The sequence below is a fragment of the Bufo bufo genome, chromosome 10 (assembly GCF_905171765.1).
Source record: "Bufo bufo chromosome 10, aBufBuf1.1, whole genome shotgun sequence".
In the NCBI taxonomy this organism is placed as follows: Eukaryota; Metazoa; Chordata; class Amphibia; order Anura; family Bufonidae; genus Bufo; species Bufo bufo.
Genome location: NC_053398.1, coordinates 69,873,597 through 69,891,971, shown reverse-complemented (window position 1 = coordinate 69,891,971; position 18,375 = coordinate 69,873,597). Strand labels below are relative to the sequence as shown.

General features: G+C 44.5%; 1 protein-coding gene across 1 annotated transcript in view; it reads left to right on the top strand.

The window, feature by feature from the left end:
• Window positions 1–9,722: 9,722 nt before the first annotated feature.
• Window positions 9,723–18,375, top strand: part of GAL (galanin and GMAP prepropeptide) — a 478,330-nt gene continuing 469,677 nt past the window's right edge. The window contains exons 1-2 of the mRNA XM_040408922.1: window positions 9,723–9,803; window positions 16,502–16,556. Coding sequence (XP_040264856.1) covers window positions 9,723–9,803; window positions 16,502–16,556 — 136 coding nt within the window. The remainder of the gene's footprint in view (window positions 9,804–16,501; window positions 16,557–18,375) is intronic.

Genomic DNA, 18,375 nt, shown 5'->3' with positions numbered 1-18,375 from the left:
TTATGTGTAAATAAACACCGAACTGTTAAGTTAAAGACTTTGTGATTGCCTCTATACTGCGTCCGCTAGTCTGTCTACCAGAGCAAAACCCCACAATTGGTGTCGGATGCGGGAAAACGCAGTGAGGCAGGCCTGAAGGGCGAAAAAATTTTGGGGTTTTTCCCGCAAGAGCATGTCCAATATTAAGATGGCAAGGTTACGACCCGTGACCCCGGATAAAATGGACGCGGTCGTGAAAGCCCTCGGGAAGGCTAACTTGCAGCAGCAGGAGGCTAACAAGCAGCAGCAGGAAACTAACCAGCTGCGATTAAAACATGTAATGGCATTGCAAGCGGCCGGAGCGTCCCAGAACGTCCACGATGCCCTGAAAGCTGTCCGTGCGGCGATCCCTAAGATGTCCCCCTCAGATGACGTCGAGACCTATCTGGCGATGTTTGAAAAGGTGGCCGTGAGGGAGAAGTTACCCCGAGACCAGTGGGCTGAGGTCGTCGCTCCGTTCCTGGCATCTGAACCCCAGTAAGTGTTTTTTGATCTCCCCGATGATCAAGCGGCCGACTACCCGACCGTGAAAGGTGAGATCCTGACGAGACTGGGGGTGAATGTATTGGTTCGGGCTCAGCGGGTGCACCAGTGGGAATTTAACTCGGCAGAACCCGCCAGACCACAATATTATGAACTGCTACACCTTTTGCAGAAATGGCTGCAGCCTGACATATTGACTCCCACTGCTATGCTAGACTGTCTGTTGGCGGATGTGTTTTGGAGGGCTTTGCCGTACCCTCTCCAGCACTGGATCTGCCAGGTGTCTCCTGGTAATGCCTTAGAGATGGTCGACCTGGTGGAGCGCAACGAGGCCACCAGAAATCTGCAGGGGAGTTCTTTTGGGAGGGGGCCAGTCAAACCCCGGATATCTCCACCCCAGACCCGGCGGCCGGTGCCAGCCAAACTCACCCGGGACGTATTCCCTGCAGACCCAGCCCCGGTGGTTTGCTGGTGGTGTCATGAACCTGGACACATAAGGGGCGACTGTCCCCATCGGCGTGAACCCATGGATTCCAACTATGGCTACCGCCACTCATTGTATGCCAGGAAGCTGTGTGCCACAGGTACCTCCAAAACTGTAGACAAAAGCCAGGTGGAAGTGGGGGACACTCTGGATTCAGGGAGCCTGGTGTCCCTGGCGGGGGGCCGTGGGGTATACTGGCTGATAGGGTCGGCATTGTGTGCATTCATGGGGACTTAAAGGACTATCCCACCGCCCTGGTCTCTATATCAACGGTGGCCGGCAGGAACTAATAATTGGGAGAGACTACCCCGGACACGAAAGTCCAAAGGGTCAGCGGTAGGGTTGACCGCCACTTCGGTGGAAGAGGGGGAGACAACCCTGCTAAGTGTGATGGTGGGTGACATGGAGGACTTGCCGCCAGGTCTGGAGCTAGCCGACCTTAATGTCTCCAGGGATAATTTTGATGTTGCACAACATAAGGACCCAACCCTAAACAGAGCCTGGGAAAATGTATTAATAATAGATGGGGAACCACAACAACCGGTGGCAGTGTCAGGGTTTCCTCGTTTTGTGGTTCATCAAGATATGTTGTATCGAGGCGAATCCATTGAACAGTTGGTTGTGCCCCAAGATTATCGCAAACTCATGTTAGAGTTATCCCACCAGCATGTTCTCGGGGGTCATCTGTGAATGCAAAAAAAACTCAGGACCGGATTCTACAGCGGTTTTATTCGCCCAGTGTGTTCAGAGAGGTAGAAGAATATTGTAAGTCTTGCCCAACTTGACAGATCATGAGCCCCAAGCCACATTTCCGTAGTGCCCTGGAACCCCTCCCGATTATCGAGGTCCCGCTCGAATGAATTGCTATGGATCTCGTAGGCCCGGTACTGAAGTCTGCTAGAGGACACAACACATCTTGGTTGTCCTCGACTAGGTACCCGGAGACAGTGCCACTGCGGCATACATCAGCCAAACTCAAAGCTAAGGAGTTAATGGAGATGTATTCTCGCGTGATTCTGCCTAAGGAGGTTTTGACTGACCAAGGGACCCCGTTTATGTCCAAGGTCATAAGGGAACTCTGTAAGTTGCTCCACATAAAACAGCTACCCTCGTGGGAACAACAACCCACACTGCACAGAAGTGTTGTTGAGTACGTCACCCAGATGCAAGGACGGATGGAAACTGTTTTCCCTCTGGTTAGGGAGCATATGGAGGCAGCGCAGCGAGCCCAGAGTAGGATCTATAATCGGCAGGCTCGGGTCCGGACCTTTAACCCGGGTGATCGGGTATTGGTTCTGGTACCAACCATAGACAATAAGTTCCTAGCTAGGTGGCAGGGGCCCTACGAGGTGCTTCAAAAAATTGGAGAGGTAGATTACAAGGTACACTAGTCAGGAAGGCGAAAGCCGGAGCAGGTGTACCATGTGAATCTGCTCAAACCCTGGAACGTTAGGGAAACCTGTATGAAAGACAGCCCATGTCCAGGGACACAAGAGAAAAGGCTGCCACAATGAAAATTGCTGACAGCCTCTCCTCTAAACATGCTCAGGAAGCCAGGGAGTTCATTATTTGGAACACGGATGTGTTCTCGGACCTCCCTGGAAGCACTTTCATAGTTCGACATGACATTATCACTGAGCCTCAGGCAAAAGTCAGATTAAAACCATACCGGGTACCCGAGGCTCGGCGACAAGCCATCGCGGAGGAAGTGCAGCTAATGCTCCAGCTAGGTGTCATTTAGGAGTCAAAAGTGAATGGGCCAGTCCAATAGTCTTAATACCCAAGCCGGACGGGACATTGCGGTTCTGTAACGACTTCCACAAACTGAATGAGGTGTCCAAGTTTGAATCATATCCCATGCCCCGAGTAGATGAGCTTATTGAGAAGTTGGGCCAAGCCTGGTATTTTTCTGTATTGGACCTCACCAAAGGGTACTGGCAGGTACTCTTGACGGAGGCTGCCAAGGAAAAAATGGCTTTTATCACGCCAAAGGGGCTGTATCAGTACAAGGTCTACATGGTGCTCCCCCCACGTTTCAAAGTCTAATGGACAATGTACTCCGTCCACATCGTTGGTACACCTCGGCGTACCTTGACGATATCGTTATCCACAGCACCGACTCAGAAAGTCACCTACCTAAAGTACAGGCTGTAGTGGGCTCCCTTAGGACGGCTGGCTTAACCGCTAACCAAAAAAAATGCGCAATAGGGTTAGAATAGACCAAGTACCTGGGGTATGTAATTGGGCGCGGAATTATCAAACCTCAGGTGAACAAAATTGAGGCAATAAGGAATTGGCCCCGACCTGTCACTACTCGGCAATTAAAGTCATTCCTGGTATGGTGGGGTACTATATGAAGTTTGTCCCCAATTTTGCTATAGTTGCCGCACCATTGACAGGCCTTTTGAAGGGATGCAAGTCAGTGACGGTTCAGTGGAATGAGCAGGCGGAAAAGGCTTTCTCCGCTTTGAAGTCTGCCCTGTGTGGGTCCCGGTATTGGTGACGCCTGACTTCAAGAGGGAGTTTGTGGTACAGACCTATGCCTCTGAAGTAGGCCTCGGAGCTGTACTCTTTCAGGACATCAATGGGGAGGAACATCCTGTTGTTTTCCTGAGCCGAAAGCTTACCCCAGCCGAGACTAGGTACAGTATAGTGGAGAGAGAGTGCCTGGCCATCAAATGGGCACTGAAGTCTCTCCGCTATTACCTGTTGGGGTGAAAGTTCCGTCTGGTGATGGACCACTCCGCTCTCAAGTGGATGAACCAGGCCAAAGAGAGGAATGCTCGGGTCACCAGGTGGTTCTTGTCATTACAAAACTTTTAATTTTCTGTGGAACATAGGGCAGGAAGGTTACAGGGAAACGCAGATGCCCTGTCCCAGGTACACTGTTTGGCGGGTGTTCACCCCCTCAGGGTTGAACAAAGGGGGGAGGTATGTAGGAAGGCGCAAGGGGCTGTCATTGATGGAATGTATGTGTCACCGAGATTCCTGGCCTCGGTGAGTTAGGAGCCGGTAGTTTTAAGTGGCAGCTAGTGCCAACTGACACAGTTTTTTGTTAGTATGGCTGTAAATCCGATCCAGGCCGGCTCTTACTGGGAGTAGCCAAAGTGCTGGGTGGGTGGCTGCTCCCCACGCTCCAGGCCGGGTCTTTTTGGCCTATATAAAACCCAAAACTAATAACCATATAAATATCACAGATCCATATATAATAGTAGAGATGGGACGGGGGGATTCGTCGAATGCACGAATCCCTCGAATCTTGCTGGATCCGTGGAATTCGTGGACTCGAATCCCGACGTAATTTACCTGATACGAATCCGACGAATCTCGGTGGGAGGGACTGGGAGGAGGAGCTGGGGGCCGTTGCGTTCACTGTGCTCCGGCCCCTCCGCTCCAGTACAGTTATAAAATGTGTAATTCTGATTAATAATGATTCATGCTGCCCCCTCTGTCTATAGTATAACATTCAATATATATATCCTACTCACAGGGCTACGGATATCGTAATGCAGGCCGGCCGGGCAGACGAGCGGCAGAGTGACTGACTGACGTCACGTGCCTGCGCCGCCTGCTTCATTCATAAAGCAGGCGGCGCAGGCACGTGACGTCAGTCAGTCACTCTGCCGCTCGTCTGCCCGGCCGGCCTGCATTACGATATCAGTAGCCCTGTGAGTAGGATATATATATATTGAATGTTATACTACAGAGGGGGCAGCATGAATCATTATTAATCAGAATTACATATTTTATAACTGTACTGGAGCGGCAATGGGGGGTCTGTGGATGACACTGTTAAGGGGTGGGGGGGTCTGTGGATGGCACTGTTATGGGGTGGGGGGGTCTGTGGATGGCACTGTTATGGGGTGGGGGGGTCTGTGGATGGCACTGTTATGGGGGAGGGGGTCTGTGGATGGCACTGTTATGGGGTGGGGGGGTCTGTGGATGGCACTGTTATGGGGTGGGGGGGTTCTGTGGATGGCACTGTTATGGGGTGGGGGGGGGTCTGTGGATGGCACTGTTATGGGGTGGGGGGGTCTGTGGATGGCACTGTTATAGGATGGGGGGTCTGTGGATGGCACTGTTATAGGATGGGAGATCTGTGGATGCCAGGGGGAGAGGTAAGAGGCACTATGATACTGGCACATTATGAGGGGAGATGGCACTATGATACTGGCACATTATGGGGGGAGGTGGCACTATAATACTGGCACATTATGGGGGAGATGGCACTATGATACTGGCACATTATGGGGGGAAATGGCACTATGATACTGGCACATTGGGGGAGATGGCACTATGATACTGGCACATTATGGGGGAGATGGCACTATGATACTGGCACATTATGGGGGGAGGTGGCACTATAATACTGGCACATTGGGGGGGGAGATGGCACTATGATACCGGCACATGGGGGGGGGGAAGGAGAGAGGCACTCCGCACTTGATACTGGCACATGATGATGATGGGGACACTTACTGGCACATTGTTGGGTGGCACTGTGGGGCCACTTCTTATTGGCACATTATTGGGGGGCACTATAGGGGCATCTACTGAGGCCACAAAGAAGGGGTATTTTATATGGGGGGGCTCTGTGTGGTACTAGTATTATCAGGGGTATTTTCTGTTTCTGCAGTATAGTATTGGGGAGCACAGCGGAACAGTATTGGGGGTGTTAGGATGAATTGTCCAGAAGATGGGAGGATGATGGAAAAGTAGTAAACTAAGATATTTTTTTGTCAAACTGCAGAGATGAAAAATGGCTGAAAAATGGTGGTCTGGTCTGAAGGTCTGAAAGGAGAAGATGAGGAAAGAGAACATCTACATCAAAGGAGACGTCACTGGATGTAAGAGGTATGGGGCTGTATTACCCTGTATGTTCTGTAGTGATAGGAGCAGGGGTCATCGCGGTCATATAGGGTGCGACCGTGACTGGGAGGTGGAGGTTCAGACAAACTGACGCGGTCTGACTTTGTTTCTTACACCGTTCACACAATTATGTACAGGATTCGTAGGATTCGAGATTCGAAAGATTCGATATATTCGAGAACCTTTTCGGATTCGGATTCGAAAAAAATTGGATTCGTCCCACCTCTATATAATAGCATAGTCAACCAAAAGGGATATATGGATACCCATTAAACAATATGAAATAATATACCAACGCAAAATGTAATGAAACCATTTTTTTTTAGGGAGTGGACTGGTGGTGCCTGGTTTGAGGTCTGGACTGTGGTCAGTATACATCGTAATATTGCCTTCATTGTTCTTCCTTCTCTGTATACGTCACTGATTGCTAGTGATTCATATCAGTCTCATCTATCTTTTTGTTTCTCTCATATTGCACTCTGCATTCTATGTGCCACATCGTGGCGCCAGTGGTATACACTGTTTTGGTATATATACCTTCTTCCTTTATCCTACATAGATCAAATCAGTGACTACATCATTGTTGATGAATATATGGATTTTTCTATAAAAAAAATTATTTTCAGCTAATCGCACTTTGGACTTGCACTTTATTCTTTGACCCGCCAATCATGCACCACCATCCTTAGTGCTTTTTTTAGTTGTGAGGGGCCTGTGAATTTGTGCCATGCTAAAGGGCTGAGAGCTGCATGCCGGGAAAAAGGCCCCTAGAGCCTGCTGTGGACTGCGGGTAGAAAACTGCTAACCAGGTGACGATTTTGTTCTATGGACATTGCACGGTGTGAACAAACACCTAGACTGTGAACGGTCATTTTGTTTTTCCTTATGTGTGAATAAACACCGAACTGTTTAACTTAAAGACTTTGGGCCAGATTTATCATTAGCTCAAGTCAGAATAATTGAGTGAAAAAGTCGGAAATTTTTGCGCAATCGCTAAAACTGCGCAAAATTTTTTGACTTTTTTCTGCTCTGCACTATGCTCGCCAGTTTTCTGAAAGTAGGTGTGTTTTGTTATGTAAATGAATCTCTAGACAGATTTACTATTGCGACTATTTAAAAAGTCGCAAAAAAATGCGCAATTTCCCTCCAGTGAGGACCATGCTTATCTTATGAGACTTTTTAATAGAACATGCGACTTTTTCGTAAAGACGTGCGACTTTTGTAAAGCTGCTTACTGACGGATAAACTGCTACCGTCAAACCACATTTATTACAGTCTTAAAGGGCCGATCATAAATCTGACTTGGCTAAAACTGACTTTAGCCATATGTGAAAGTGGAGTGAGAGGAGTCAGAGTAATGATAAATCTGGCCCTTTGTGATTGCCTCTATACTGCGTCCGAAAGCCTGTCTACCAGAGCAAAACCCCACAGCAGGCAGAGATGGTTCTCTTTCCTTTGAAGGGACCTCTTTGTATATCTACCTTACCATATACAGGCACCTTACTGTCACCACTGTAAGATATTTGTATACAGCTTCTGCATATATGACTCATACCATATCAATTATCTCTTTTAAATTGCATTCCGTAGCTACTTTCACACTAGAGTTTCTATTTTCCGTTATTGAGATCCGTCATAGGGTCTCAATACTGTAAAAAAAATGCTTCAGTTTTGTCCCTATTCATTGTCAATGGGGGCAAAACGGAACTGAGCAGAACAGAATGCTCCAAAATGCATTCCGTTCCGTTCTCATGCCGGAAAGCAAACCGCAGCATGCTGCGATTTGCTTTCCGTCCTGGGATGCGGAGTAAAATGGATCCGTCATGACCCACAATGCAAGTCAATGGGGATAGATCTTTTTTTTTTGACACAATAGAAAACGGATCCGTCCCCCATTGACTTTCAGTGGAGTTCATGACTGATCCGTCTTGGCTATGTTAAAGATAATACAACTGGATCCGTTCATAACGGATGCAGATGGTTGTATTATCAGTAACGGAAGCGTTTTTGCTGAACCCTGCAGGATCCAGCAAAAATGCCAGTGTGAAAGTAGCCTAAAGAGTAAAAAAAATAAGACATAATAAGAATATACAATGACTAGAAATTTTCCACATATGGCAACCTACACAACTAGAATTGTCTTTAGAATGCAGGCATAGAAAATGTTTGTCACATAGACTTTACCTGAATGCCTAGAAATCAGAATTTTTTTGCTCTGATGACCCCTGTAACCCATCCTCCTTCATACATATTCTTTAGTTTCCTACTTGAGGAACATCTCATTTTGTATAAGTACATAATGATAATGGCTGCCACCCACATCCTGCATTTCTAGGAAATGGACTGACCACTGCTAATAAGTAATATGCCATTTGCTGTATGACCAGAACATCAGTTAGCTCCACGGGATGGAAGTGAACTGAACATTTTTCATGTATGTATTTGATGATTAAGTTAACTAATAAATAAAAACCAATAAACTGCATAAATCCCACAGTAACAAAAATACCAGAAGCTATAATTATATCAGCAATTCCAGTACATGACAACATTATGCCTTTATCTATCCTGTTTAGTTTCTAACGACATATTGTGCATTTATTCTGTCATAATAATTTGGATTACATATTTTAGTTTTGATGTTTTCTAGCAGTTTATTTATAATTGATTATAGACAATATTTACTCATGTCTTCTGTATGTCACAAATCTTTAAAATCTTATATTTGTGTATTAACATAATGACGCTCTTTTAGAGCTGCAATAATGGAGTTGCCTTTAATGTCTTTTTTATTCATGGCTTACTCTACCGATTATTCAGAAATGGTAGATTTATTACTTTTCTTTGTCTTGCTACTGTAGATACAAACACATTTAAATTTCTATAACCAGAAGCAGTATAATATATTCTAATATTCCCATTCATCATCATGTGTGTATATAGCATAGAGTGGCCAAAGAAGGGGAATCAAGTAGGATGAAGCTTCTTGGACTGGTACAAACTGTCCACCCATGCCATAATCACAGGTAATTTCCAGGACTGCTATCTATCTTTTGCCTTCATATTGGTTCAAAGTACCTTTAATTGAATTGCTGTCATTTTTTCCCTCTCTTAATGGAGTGACTTGTGGAGTGGAAATGATGCAGTGACGTCTGACTTCATCACATTCACCCTTCAGAGAGGGATACCAGTCCATATGAACCTGGTGGGGACCATAAATAGCCAATCCCCAAAGCTGCTACACCAAACACCCTTGGGAAGACTTGCCTATCTTACAATGCAGTGAGATTCCTGCTGCATTTTTCTTGGACAACTCTGCAGTGCACCACTCCTCCTGTATGTCAGCAGGGAGAACCTGTAGCACTCTTCTGGACGACACAAGACAGAGAAACTGCAAGCACAGATACACTAGTCACTTCAAGGTTTGTCAGTATTTTCTCCTTCAATGCATTTGCTACATTTTATTTTGCTTCTAATTCTTTCTTTCTAGTTTCTTTTTTTCATTATTTCATTTAAAAATATAATCAAGATATTAATTTACAGCTATAACAAGAAATCCACAGTGCACAAATACTTCATGGTGTGTTTATTTTTTATTTATTTTTTTGTTCATTTACTTTAAGCTAGTACATTTTTCAAGTTCAATCACAGCACAAATATTTGAGTGTAATAAATATTTGTGAATAATGACTAGGTGTATAGTTAAGGAATATCAAGAAACACTTCTGCCTATATGTATTTAAAGCTAAACTGATCAATATAGATTTAATTCATTCATTCATTCATTCTTTATCTGAATGTATAGATAATTCTCTGTTACAGTTACATTTTTACTATGTTCATACAGATGCAAAAGTGCACAAGTTTCCTGTTGGTATCCTTAATACTGTGTGCCACTATCTCACAGACATTTGGAGTAGTTTTAACGGTAAGTTCATTCTCTAAAACATAATTTGCAGACCATATTTAAATTATGGGTCTGATCCACAGGATCTGCTGAATGAGTAGCTGAGCTTAGAGCCAGGGCATTGTTAGTCTATATAATTATTTGTAATTGTATAGGTGTTTGTGATAGTATAGTGGTCATTCTATATGGCTAGAGTTATGACTGTGAATAGAAGTATCATCATTAATTGAAGAACGTTTTCTTCTGCTGTTATATGTGTGGTCTAATTATGTGGAAGCTCCATATTTACTATTGTGTTGTAGAGTATAACAGGGCACTCACCTGGGAGTAAAATTGTCAGACATTGTTGTCTATGTAACCTGCAGAAAGCAATAAAGTAAAAGATTTTTTTACTCCCGGGTGAGTGCTGTGTTATGCTCTACTACACATTATTTATGGACTCTTTAATGACACAGAGCACCACAAAGGAGTATGTGGCATTTAAGATCCAAGCACTGATAGCAACATATGCAGAGCAGTAGTGCCAGTCTGTCTCTTGGTTGTTATCCATATTTACTATCATTGTTTCTTCTGTAGTATGCATTATAGGAAAGAAACATATGACATCTGCATGAACTCCCATCTGTGATAGTTTCCAATAACAATGCCGAGGATGCTGATTATCACATAAACTGGTACAACTGAGCTCAGAAAGAGCAGAGATTTAAATGCATTATTTACAAGTTCTGCTGAATATTTTCCCACAGAGCTATATATAATTTCTCCTGTTCTATAACATGCTACCTGCTGATGGCACTGCATTTCATAGTGACATTTTCTCTTTATTGTTATCATTAATATTTATTACAGCGCCATTCATTCCATGGTGCTAAAGATATGGTAAGGGGTATACATACATAATTTAAAAAAACTAGTACAATAAGCATTAACAAGATGAGTTACAAACTGGCTCAGAAGGAGAGAGGATCCTGCCTGTAAGGGCTTACAATCTACAAGGATGGGAGAAGGATACAGTAGGTGAGGTTAAAACTGGTCATGGCAAAAAAGTGGCATCAGGGTTACTGTGGGTTGTAGGCTTGTCTAAAGAGGTGGGTTTTCAGGTTTCTTTGAAGGTTTCCACAGTAGGTTGCGATAGAGAGTTCCAGAGTATGGAGGCTGCATGGGAGAAATCTTGGAGGTGATTTTGGGAAGAGGAGATAAGAGGAGAATAGAGAAGGAGGTCCTGTAAGGATCGTAGACTGCTTGTAGAAGGTCACAGATGTATGGAGGGGACAGGTTGTGGACGTCCATGTACCGTATGTCATAGTAAGTGCTTTGTACTAGATTCTCTGGGCAACAGGGAGCCAGTGAGTGTATTGGGAGAGAGAAGAGAAAAAACAGGAAAGGGGGAGGGGTGGATTAGTTGGGCTAGATTGGAGGAGTGCGAGGTGCTAGATGGGAGGCCACATAGGAGTATGTTACAGTAGTCTACATGGGAGATGATGAGAGCATCTATAAGCATTTTTGCACACCCTGGTTTGAGGAATGTGCGGACCTAAGAGATATTTTTGATTTGGAGGCGGCAGGGGGTAACAAGGGCTTGGATGTGTGGTTTGAAGGACAGAGCAGAATCAAAGGTTACCCCAAGACAGTGCACTTGGTTGACTGGTCAGAGTGTGCAGCCATTAATTGTGATAGAAAGGTCTGATGAGGGGGATGAGTGAGATGGAGGAAAAATGATATATTCTGTTTTACCCATGTTAAGTTTTAGAAAGCAAGAGAAGAAGAAGGCTATAGAGGAGAGGTATTGTGGTATTTGCTTATAGAAGTGATACTTAAAACCATAAGACTCTATGAGCTGTCCCAGGCTGAAGGTGTAAATTGAGAAGAGCAGGGGTCCTAGGTTAGAGCCTTGAGGGACATCGACAGAGAGGGGACAAGGCTAAGAGGTGGTGTGTGAGTGGGACACACTAAATATCCAGTCTGTAAGGTATGATGTGATCCAGGAGAGAGCCATGCCCGTGACGCCAAGAGATGCGAGAGTTTGTAGCGGAAGGGAGTGGTCAACTGTGTCAAAGGCAGAGGATAGGTCAAGGAGGAGGAGGACAGAGTAATAGCCTTTGCAGTTAGCAGGTAGTTGGTGACTTTGGTAAGGGCAGTTTCAGTAGAGTGGTGGGGTCAGAAGCCAGATTATATCTGGTCAAAACAGGAAGAGAGGTGAGAGGACAGTTCAAAGTGGACATGGTCAAGTAACTTTGAGGTGTATGACAGTAGGGATATGTGTCGATTGCTAGAATAAGAAGATGGGTTAAGGGAAAGCTTTTTGAGGATGGGTAAGATGATCCCATCTTTAACTGATCTTGCCCAAATCATCTAGATTGGCAGAGAAAAAACAAAAACATACATTATTTATGAGGTTAAGGCAGAGTGTGAATTCTATATTTTAACCCCTTGGATACCGGAGGTTTTTTTCGTTTTTGCATTTTCCTTATTCTTCCCTATCTTCCTTGAGCCATACATTTTTTATTTTTCACATAGCCGTATGAAGGCTGATTTTTTTGTGGGACAAGTTGTATTTTCTAATGCCACCATTTAATATGGCATACAATGTAGTGGGAAGTGGTAAAAAAAATCCAAATGGGGTGGAATTGGAAAAAACACAATTCCACCACCGTTTTGTGGGTTTTGTTCCTATGGCGTTCCCTTTGCAGCAAAACTGATCCATGCCCTTCATTCTATGGATCAGTACGATTACAACAATACCACAAATGTATAGTTTTTTTTAATTTCTATATAGTGTAAATATAGATGAAAACTTTGAAAACAAATTTTTTTCATCACTATATTCTAACACCCTTATTTTTTTTATAGTTATAGCCACTGATCTGTGGGGGCTCAATTTTTGAGGGACAATCTGTCGTTTTTATTGATACCATGTTTGGTAATGGTGCAGAACCCCATGCAACCAGACAGAGGTTAAACAATAGTGGATTTATTAAATAAACGGCAGTACAGTCCAAACCAGTAAGCATATACAGGAAACCAACCCGAATAATAACCTGTGCAGGGAAACACCAAGGGGACAGCCAGCGACCAGGCCAAAGTTCATATGCGCAGTATTAGTCCGTGTAACGTGGTACCTAGGGATGAGACGTCAGGAGTTCCATGGTCCGATCCAAGGTCATACATGAGACAAACTGTTCAGTAAAGATGAGGTATCCAGAGGCAGTCTCTAGAGATAAATCGAGGAAGGCAGAGGTCATGCACAGTTCAGTCTGGGAGAATATGAACAGCAACATACACCCGGGTTGTCAAAACAACAGTGGGCACTGACCAGCCAGGGAGATCACCTTTTAAGTACCTGCTAGCCAACCACAAAGTGCCATGTGTCTATTCCTTATAGGTCATATAATAAACCTAATCCCTGACACTTGTGCGGCCTAGGCTGGTTTTAGTCACTTAACCTATGCCTGCCCTTTAATCTACTAGAATTTACATACAGGTATTTTCCCCGTCAACGTCTGGCGTAGCGAATAAGATGTGTGTACGTTCGGCCGCGTATCCTTTTGCGAACCTCCTCTCGAGCGTGCACGCGGACGTTCGAGCAGCCCAGCATAAATACACGATCGCGTTGGCACGAACGCCAGAACGGAACCTGCAGGCGATACCGGAGACAGGACCGGCCGCTGCTTACAGCCACCAGTCCGGTCAATCTGCTTCCGTGACCCCGGTGGTCTTCCCCTCCGGCGATCATGCGGACGCACTACCACGTCTGCCCACAAAGGAGTCGGAACTGAAGATTCCCCAGGCACATGCGTGACCTATCCTGATATTTCAACGGGGTCCCCCGCAGGCCGAGCCCCACGAGGACCCCTAGGTGCCTCAGTGGATCGCGGAACGGAGAGCGTCTTACAATGTTGCAGTGCGCGTGACTTTTTGATCACATTTAATTACATTTTTTAGGTAAGAGAAATGAAGAAAAAATTGTGAATCTGCCATTTTGACCCTTTTTTCCGTTACGCCATTTACTGTATTGGGAAAATATTTTTATATTTTAATAGTATGGGCATTTTTGGATGTGGTGATGTCCATGATGTTTATGATTTTTGTGTTTATTTATGTATTTTGATTTACATTTTTTTATTTATTTTTTTTCTACATTTTTTTTACATTTTTATGATTTTGTAGCTCATCTTTGCGGCTACAAGACTCTCTATTTTTTTTTTTATTCTGTACCATTATGTTTCATATAGATCTATAATGGTACTAGAATTGCTCATTTCTTATGTTGGCCTCTCATTGACCGCAGATCACAGCGTCTAAAGACTTTAATTACCGCAATCGGGATTATTACCGGTCGCGGTCATTAGCCACAGGTCTCTTCTGTTCGCATGTGTACCCATCGCTCAAGCACCGTACATGTACGACGCTGGTAGCGAAAGGGTTAATACTAAGGCACAGTAATTCGGTATCTAAACTAACAGATTAACTACAAATGCGCCAGCACTTCAACAAGATGCAGACAGCAAAATATTAAACCACCCTTTAATACTGAAACAGTGTAATTATGTGTATAAACTAACAAATTAACAGGGATTGTGGCAGCAGTTGAACAAGATAAATGAGGCAATATATTAGACTGCCCTTTAATATTGAGACACAGAAATTCCAAGTAGAATCTAACAAATTTACTGTGAATGTGTCAGCAGTAGTGATGATCGAGCATGCTCGGCCGAACACCTGTTTGGCTCGAGCATCTCGATGCCTGGCACATGGCATGTGCTTGAGCGCCTTGTACCGCATGTGCTCGAGTGCCATGCTCAAGTCTCCTCCCAGCACCTTACTTGGCTGCTACGCAGCCAATAAACATGCAGGTAGTTACTGCCGTCACTGTAATGCCAGTAGACATGTTGGCTACTGGCATTACAGTGATTGGCTGGCCAGAACGCGTCATCGGGTGCTCATTTGTAGTCAGGGAGAGCTGAGCATAGGAAAGAACAGAGAGTGTAGGGAGTATAATTGAATATTTTTTTGGTACCAAAACGTTTCAGAGACCCAAAAGTCCTTGTAAGGACTATTGTGTGTGACAGCAGCAATATATGTTTGTAGCGCAACCTGCGCTAAATTGCTCAGTGTTAGGGACAGCTGTGCATAGGAAGGGACAGACAGTGTAGGGAGTGTAATAGGAAGATTTTTATACAAAAAACTTATCAGAGACCCAAAAGTCCTTTTAAGGACTATTGTGTGTGACAGCAGCAATATTTATTTTTAGCGCACCCTGCGCTAAATACAGTGTAATAGGCAGCTGCGGACAGTTAAATTACTCGTGCCACATCTCCTGTGTAAATTGTGCGCATCCCTAAAATATGAGTGACATCCAGTGTACTTTTTCCATAGACGGTATCCGCTGCGGACAGTTAAATTATCCACGTCACATTTCTTGTTTAAAGTGTGCGCATCCCTAAAATATCAGTTACATCCAGTGAACTTTTTTCCGTAAACACTGCAAACAGTGACATTACCGGTGGTACCTGTCCTCTATAATATTTCCTAATCAGAAATACCTTTGTAAATTTTTTGCGCATACACTTCCAAATCCTACGCTACTGTACGTGTGACATACTTTAAAGCATATATCACATTTAAAATGAAGAAGGCGAGCAGTAAGGGAGGGGGAAGTGGCTGTGATGCTGATGGTGCACGCAGAGGCCGTGGCCCTTGGCGCGGAGAAACTGTGCCTGCTGCCAGAGCACAAGAAAAACAATCATCCATGATACTTAGCTTCATGTCCCAGTTTGCAGGGCGGCGCAGGACACCACTCTTGAAGTCAGACCAGTGCGACCAGGTGGTCGATTGGATTGCAACAGATAATGCTTCCAGTCGGTTAAGCACCACCCTGTCTTCCACCAAGTCCAGTCTCAGTAGCCAGGAGTCTGGTCAACACAATCCTCACCCTGATCCTCCTTCCTCCCACCATGTACAGTCTGGCCAAACAAGTGATCCCACACTCGGATATTCCGAGGACCTCTTTTCATCGCCATTACTTGATTTGGCCCTCTCGTCAAGCACGCTTGAAGAGGGACATGAGATCTTGTGCCCTGATTCCCAACCTCTTGAGCATCCACAGTCACAAGAAAATGACCGTGGGGAACAGCAATTAGTGTTTAATGAGGTGGATGATGATGAGGCACAGTTGCCAATGAGTCAACCACAATTACTGTCTCAAGAGGTTGATGAAGAGGATGAGACGACACCACCACCAGCATGATCCGCCACATGGCATCCAAGCACCGTAATAAGAGGGACGAACACCTGGGTCCACAATCTTTGTCAGCGGGTCACACCACTGCCTTCTCTTCCCCTATGTTACGTGCAGGCCAATCCCCTGTCGAAGGTGCAGGCCCGGATGCCTCCCACCCTTCCGAATATATATCACTATATTCTAAATATTCGCAAATTCTCGAAGTGCCGATATTCGCGATAGAAATTTGCAATTCGAATATTTGTGATCAACACTAGTAATGACAAATAAACCAACATGGAGATTAGCTATCACCTTGTAGAAATTTTTCAATATCCAGAAATGTGTTTTGGCTAAAATAATGGAAATACTGTGGCTTCCATAAAGCATGACAGTTACTAACAGAATGCTGTTTTATGTCATATTTAGCTAAACAAATTATAAGCAATTTGTGTGAATCTCTCTGGCATCATTAGATAATTGATATTTGTTTTCACAGGAAAAAGAGAAACGTGGCTGGACATTGAATAGTGCTGGTTATCTCCTAGGACCACGTGAGTAGTAAAATCACTTTACATTTTGTAATTTGGAACTGAAATGTATTTGGCTTTAACAAAATATGAACTTTTACTGCCCCTATACACCTTATTTTTTGCTTCATAAGATGTACCTGATGATAAGAGGTACCTGATGATAAGACGCACTTAGGTTTTATAGGAGGAAAATAAGAAAAAAATAACTTGAACCAAAAGGTGTTCTAAAATATGTGCAGTATGTGGTTGTATTCCTATGGATGAGGGAGGTTATAGTCACTGTGACAGACTCTCTGCCTATTGGATTTCACCACTATTTATTTGCCCACCTGGTTATTCATTGGATGCCCACTGTTCCCTTTTCTATATGGCTCCTGTAATGTATTTGGCTTTAAAACCTTTTTTTCTGCCTGTGAGTGATTAAGTTAGCCCATTATATTTGGTAATTGTATCACAGGCAGAGCCTATTGTGTTTTGTTAATTGTGTTGGGTAATTGTATCTGACCTAATTATCTCCCTGATCTAATTATCACCCAGGCAGAGGGGAGGGATTGTGTGTCCTGTTTCCATTGGTCTGTGTGTTTGTCACGCAATTCCCCATCAGGTCCAGATCGGAGGTTCCCTTGCATTGGGACTTGCATATAAGGCCAAGTGTGATACCAATAAAAGCAGTTCATCTTCACTCTCAATACTGAGTTCTGTCTCTTATTGCGGAAAACACTATATCACAGTACACTAGCTCTTGTAAGAGCTGTTCCTGCTTCCCTCACAGATGACCCTGTAGTTCCTGCAGCACCTCTCACCATTGGGAAAAGGACATCTCTGGCAGTGAAACCTTTCTGCTACAAAGGGGTATCGCTACAGTCACATTTAAACACTTAGGCCAATAATAGAACAGACCCTGGATAGTGTTTGTTTTAAAAGTCACTATAACACCCTCATCCTTAGGAATACACCCATGTACTACAGTACATGAGTGTATTCCTATAAAATGAGGGGTGTTATTGTCATATTTCTTGCATAGTTAATGTCCAGGTTGGCCCCTGAGCTCTGCTTCATATCCTGGCTGTCTCCCAGGAACTTCAGGTATAGACAGTCCAGGAGTCCAAGGGGATAGCAGTGCTGACTCAGGGGGGCCAGAGGGCCAGTAACACTACCTCCCTCTTTCTTCCTCCTATCTTACAGCAGCGGCGAGCTGCTGGGAGACTAACTGAGGTGATAGGCAGAAGTAGCTGAGCAGCGTTCGATGCTCCCTACCATCAGCTCAACATGCAGAGTAGCAGTGCAGAGGAGAGGGAGAATCACTCTCCCTCTGCCTTGGAACAGTATCCAGGCTGCACAGCACAAGACATGAAGAGTGGTGGCATTCAGCTTCAATGGCTGCAGTCTGCCCCACATTTCTCCTAGAGAGAGCACCTCACGTCTTAACCAGCTAGCAATATGCAACTAGCCATGTTTCTGGGCTTTATAAGACACCCTGTCTTGCAGTATATATACTGGGCGAGTTCTGGGCCCCCTGCGGTAGTACTACCCAGGTATACTGTTTACCCTCATGTGTGACGGCAAACAAATACCAACTGTCTGTATGTAGTGGTACCAAAAAGAAAACATTTGCCAAATCAATCACAGTGGAGTGGGTAGAGGTAGCGGGAACCTGAGCCAACAAGGTGTGTGGATTCGTCACAATGGGGGTGTTAAAAACTGTGGCTTCATTGACAGCACGTAGGTCATGTACCATCTGGTACTGGGTAAGTTTGCCCTTCTCCCTTTTCTTTTTCACAGGGTACAAAAGAGTGTTAGAAGGGGATACAAGCTCCTTGATAACCCCCTTTTTCAAAAA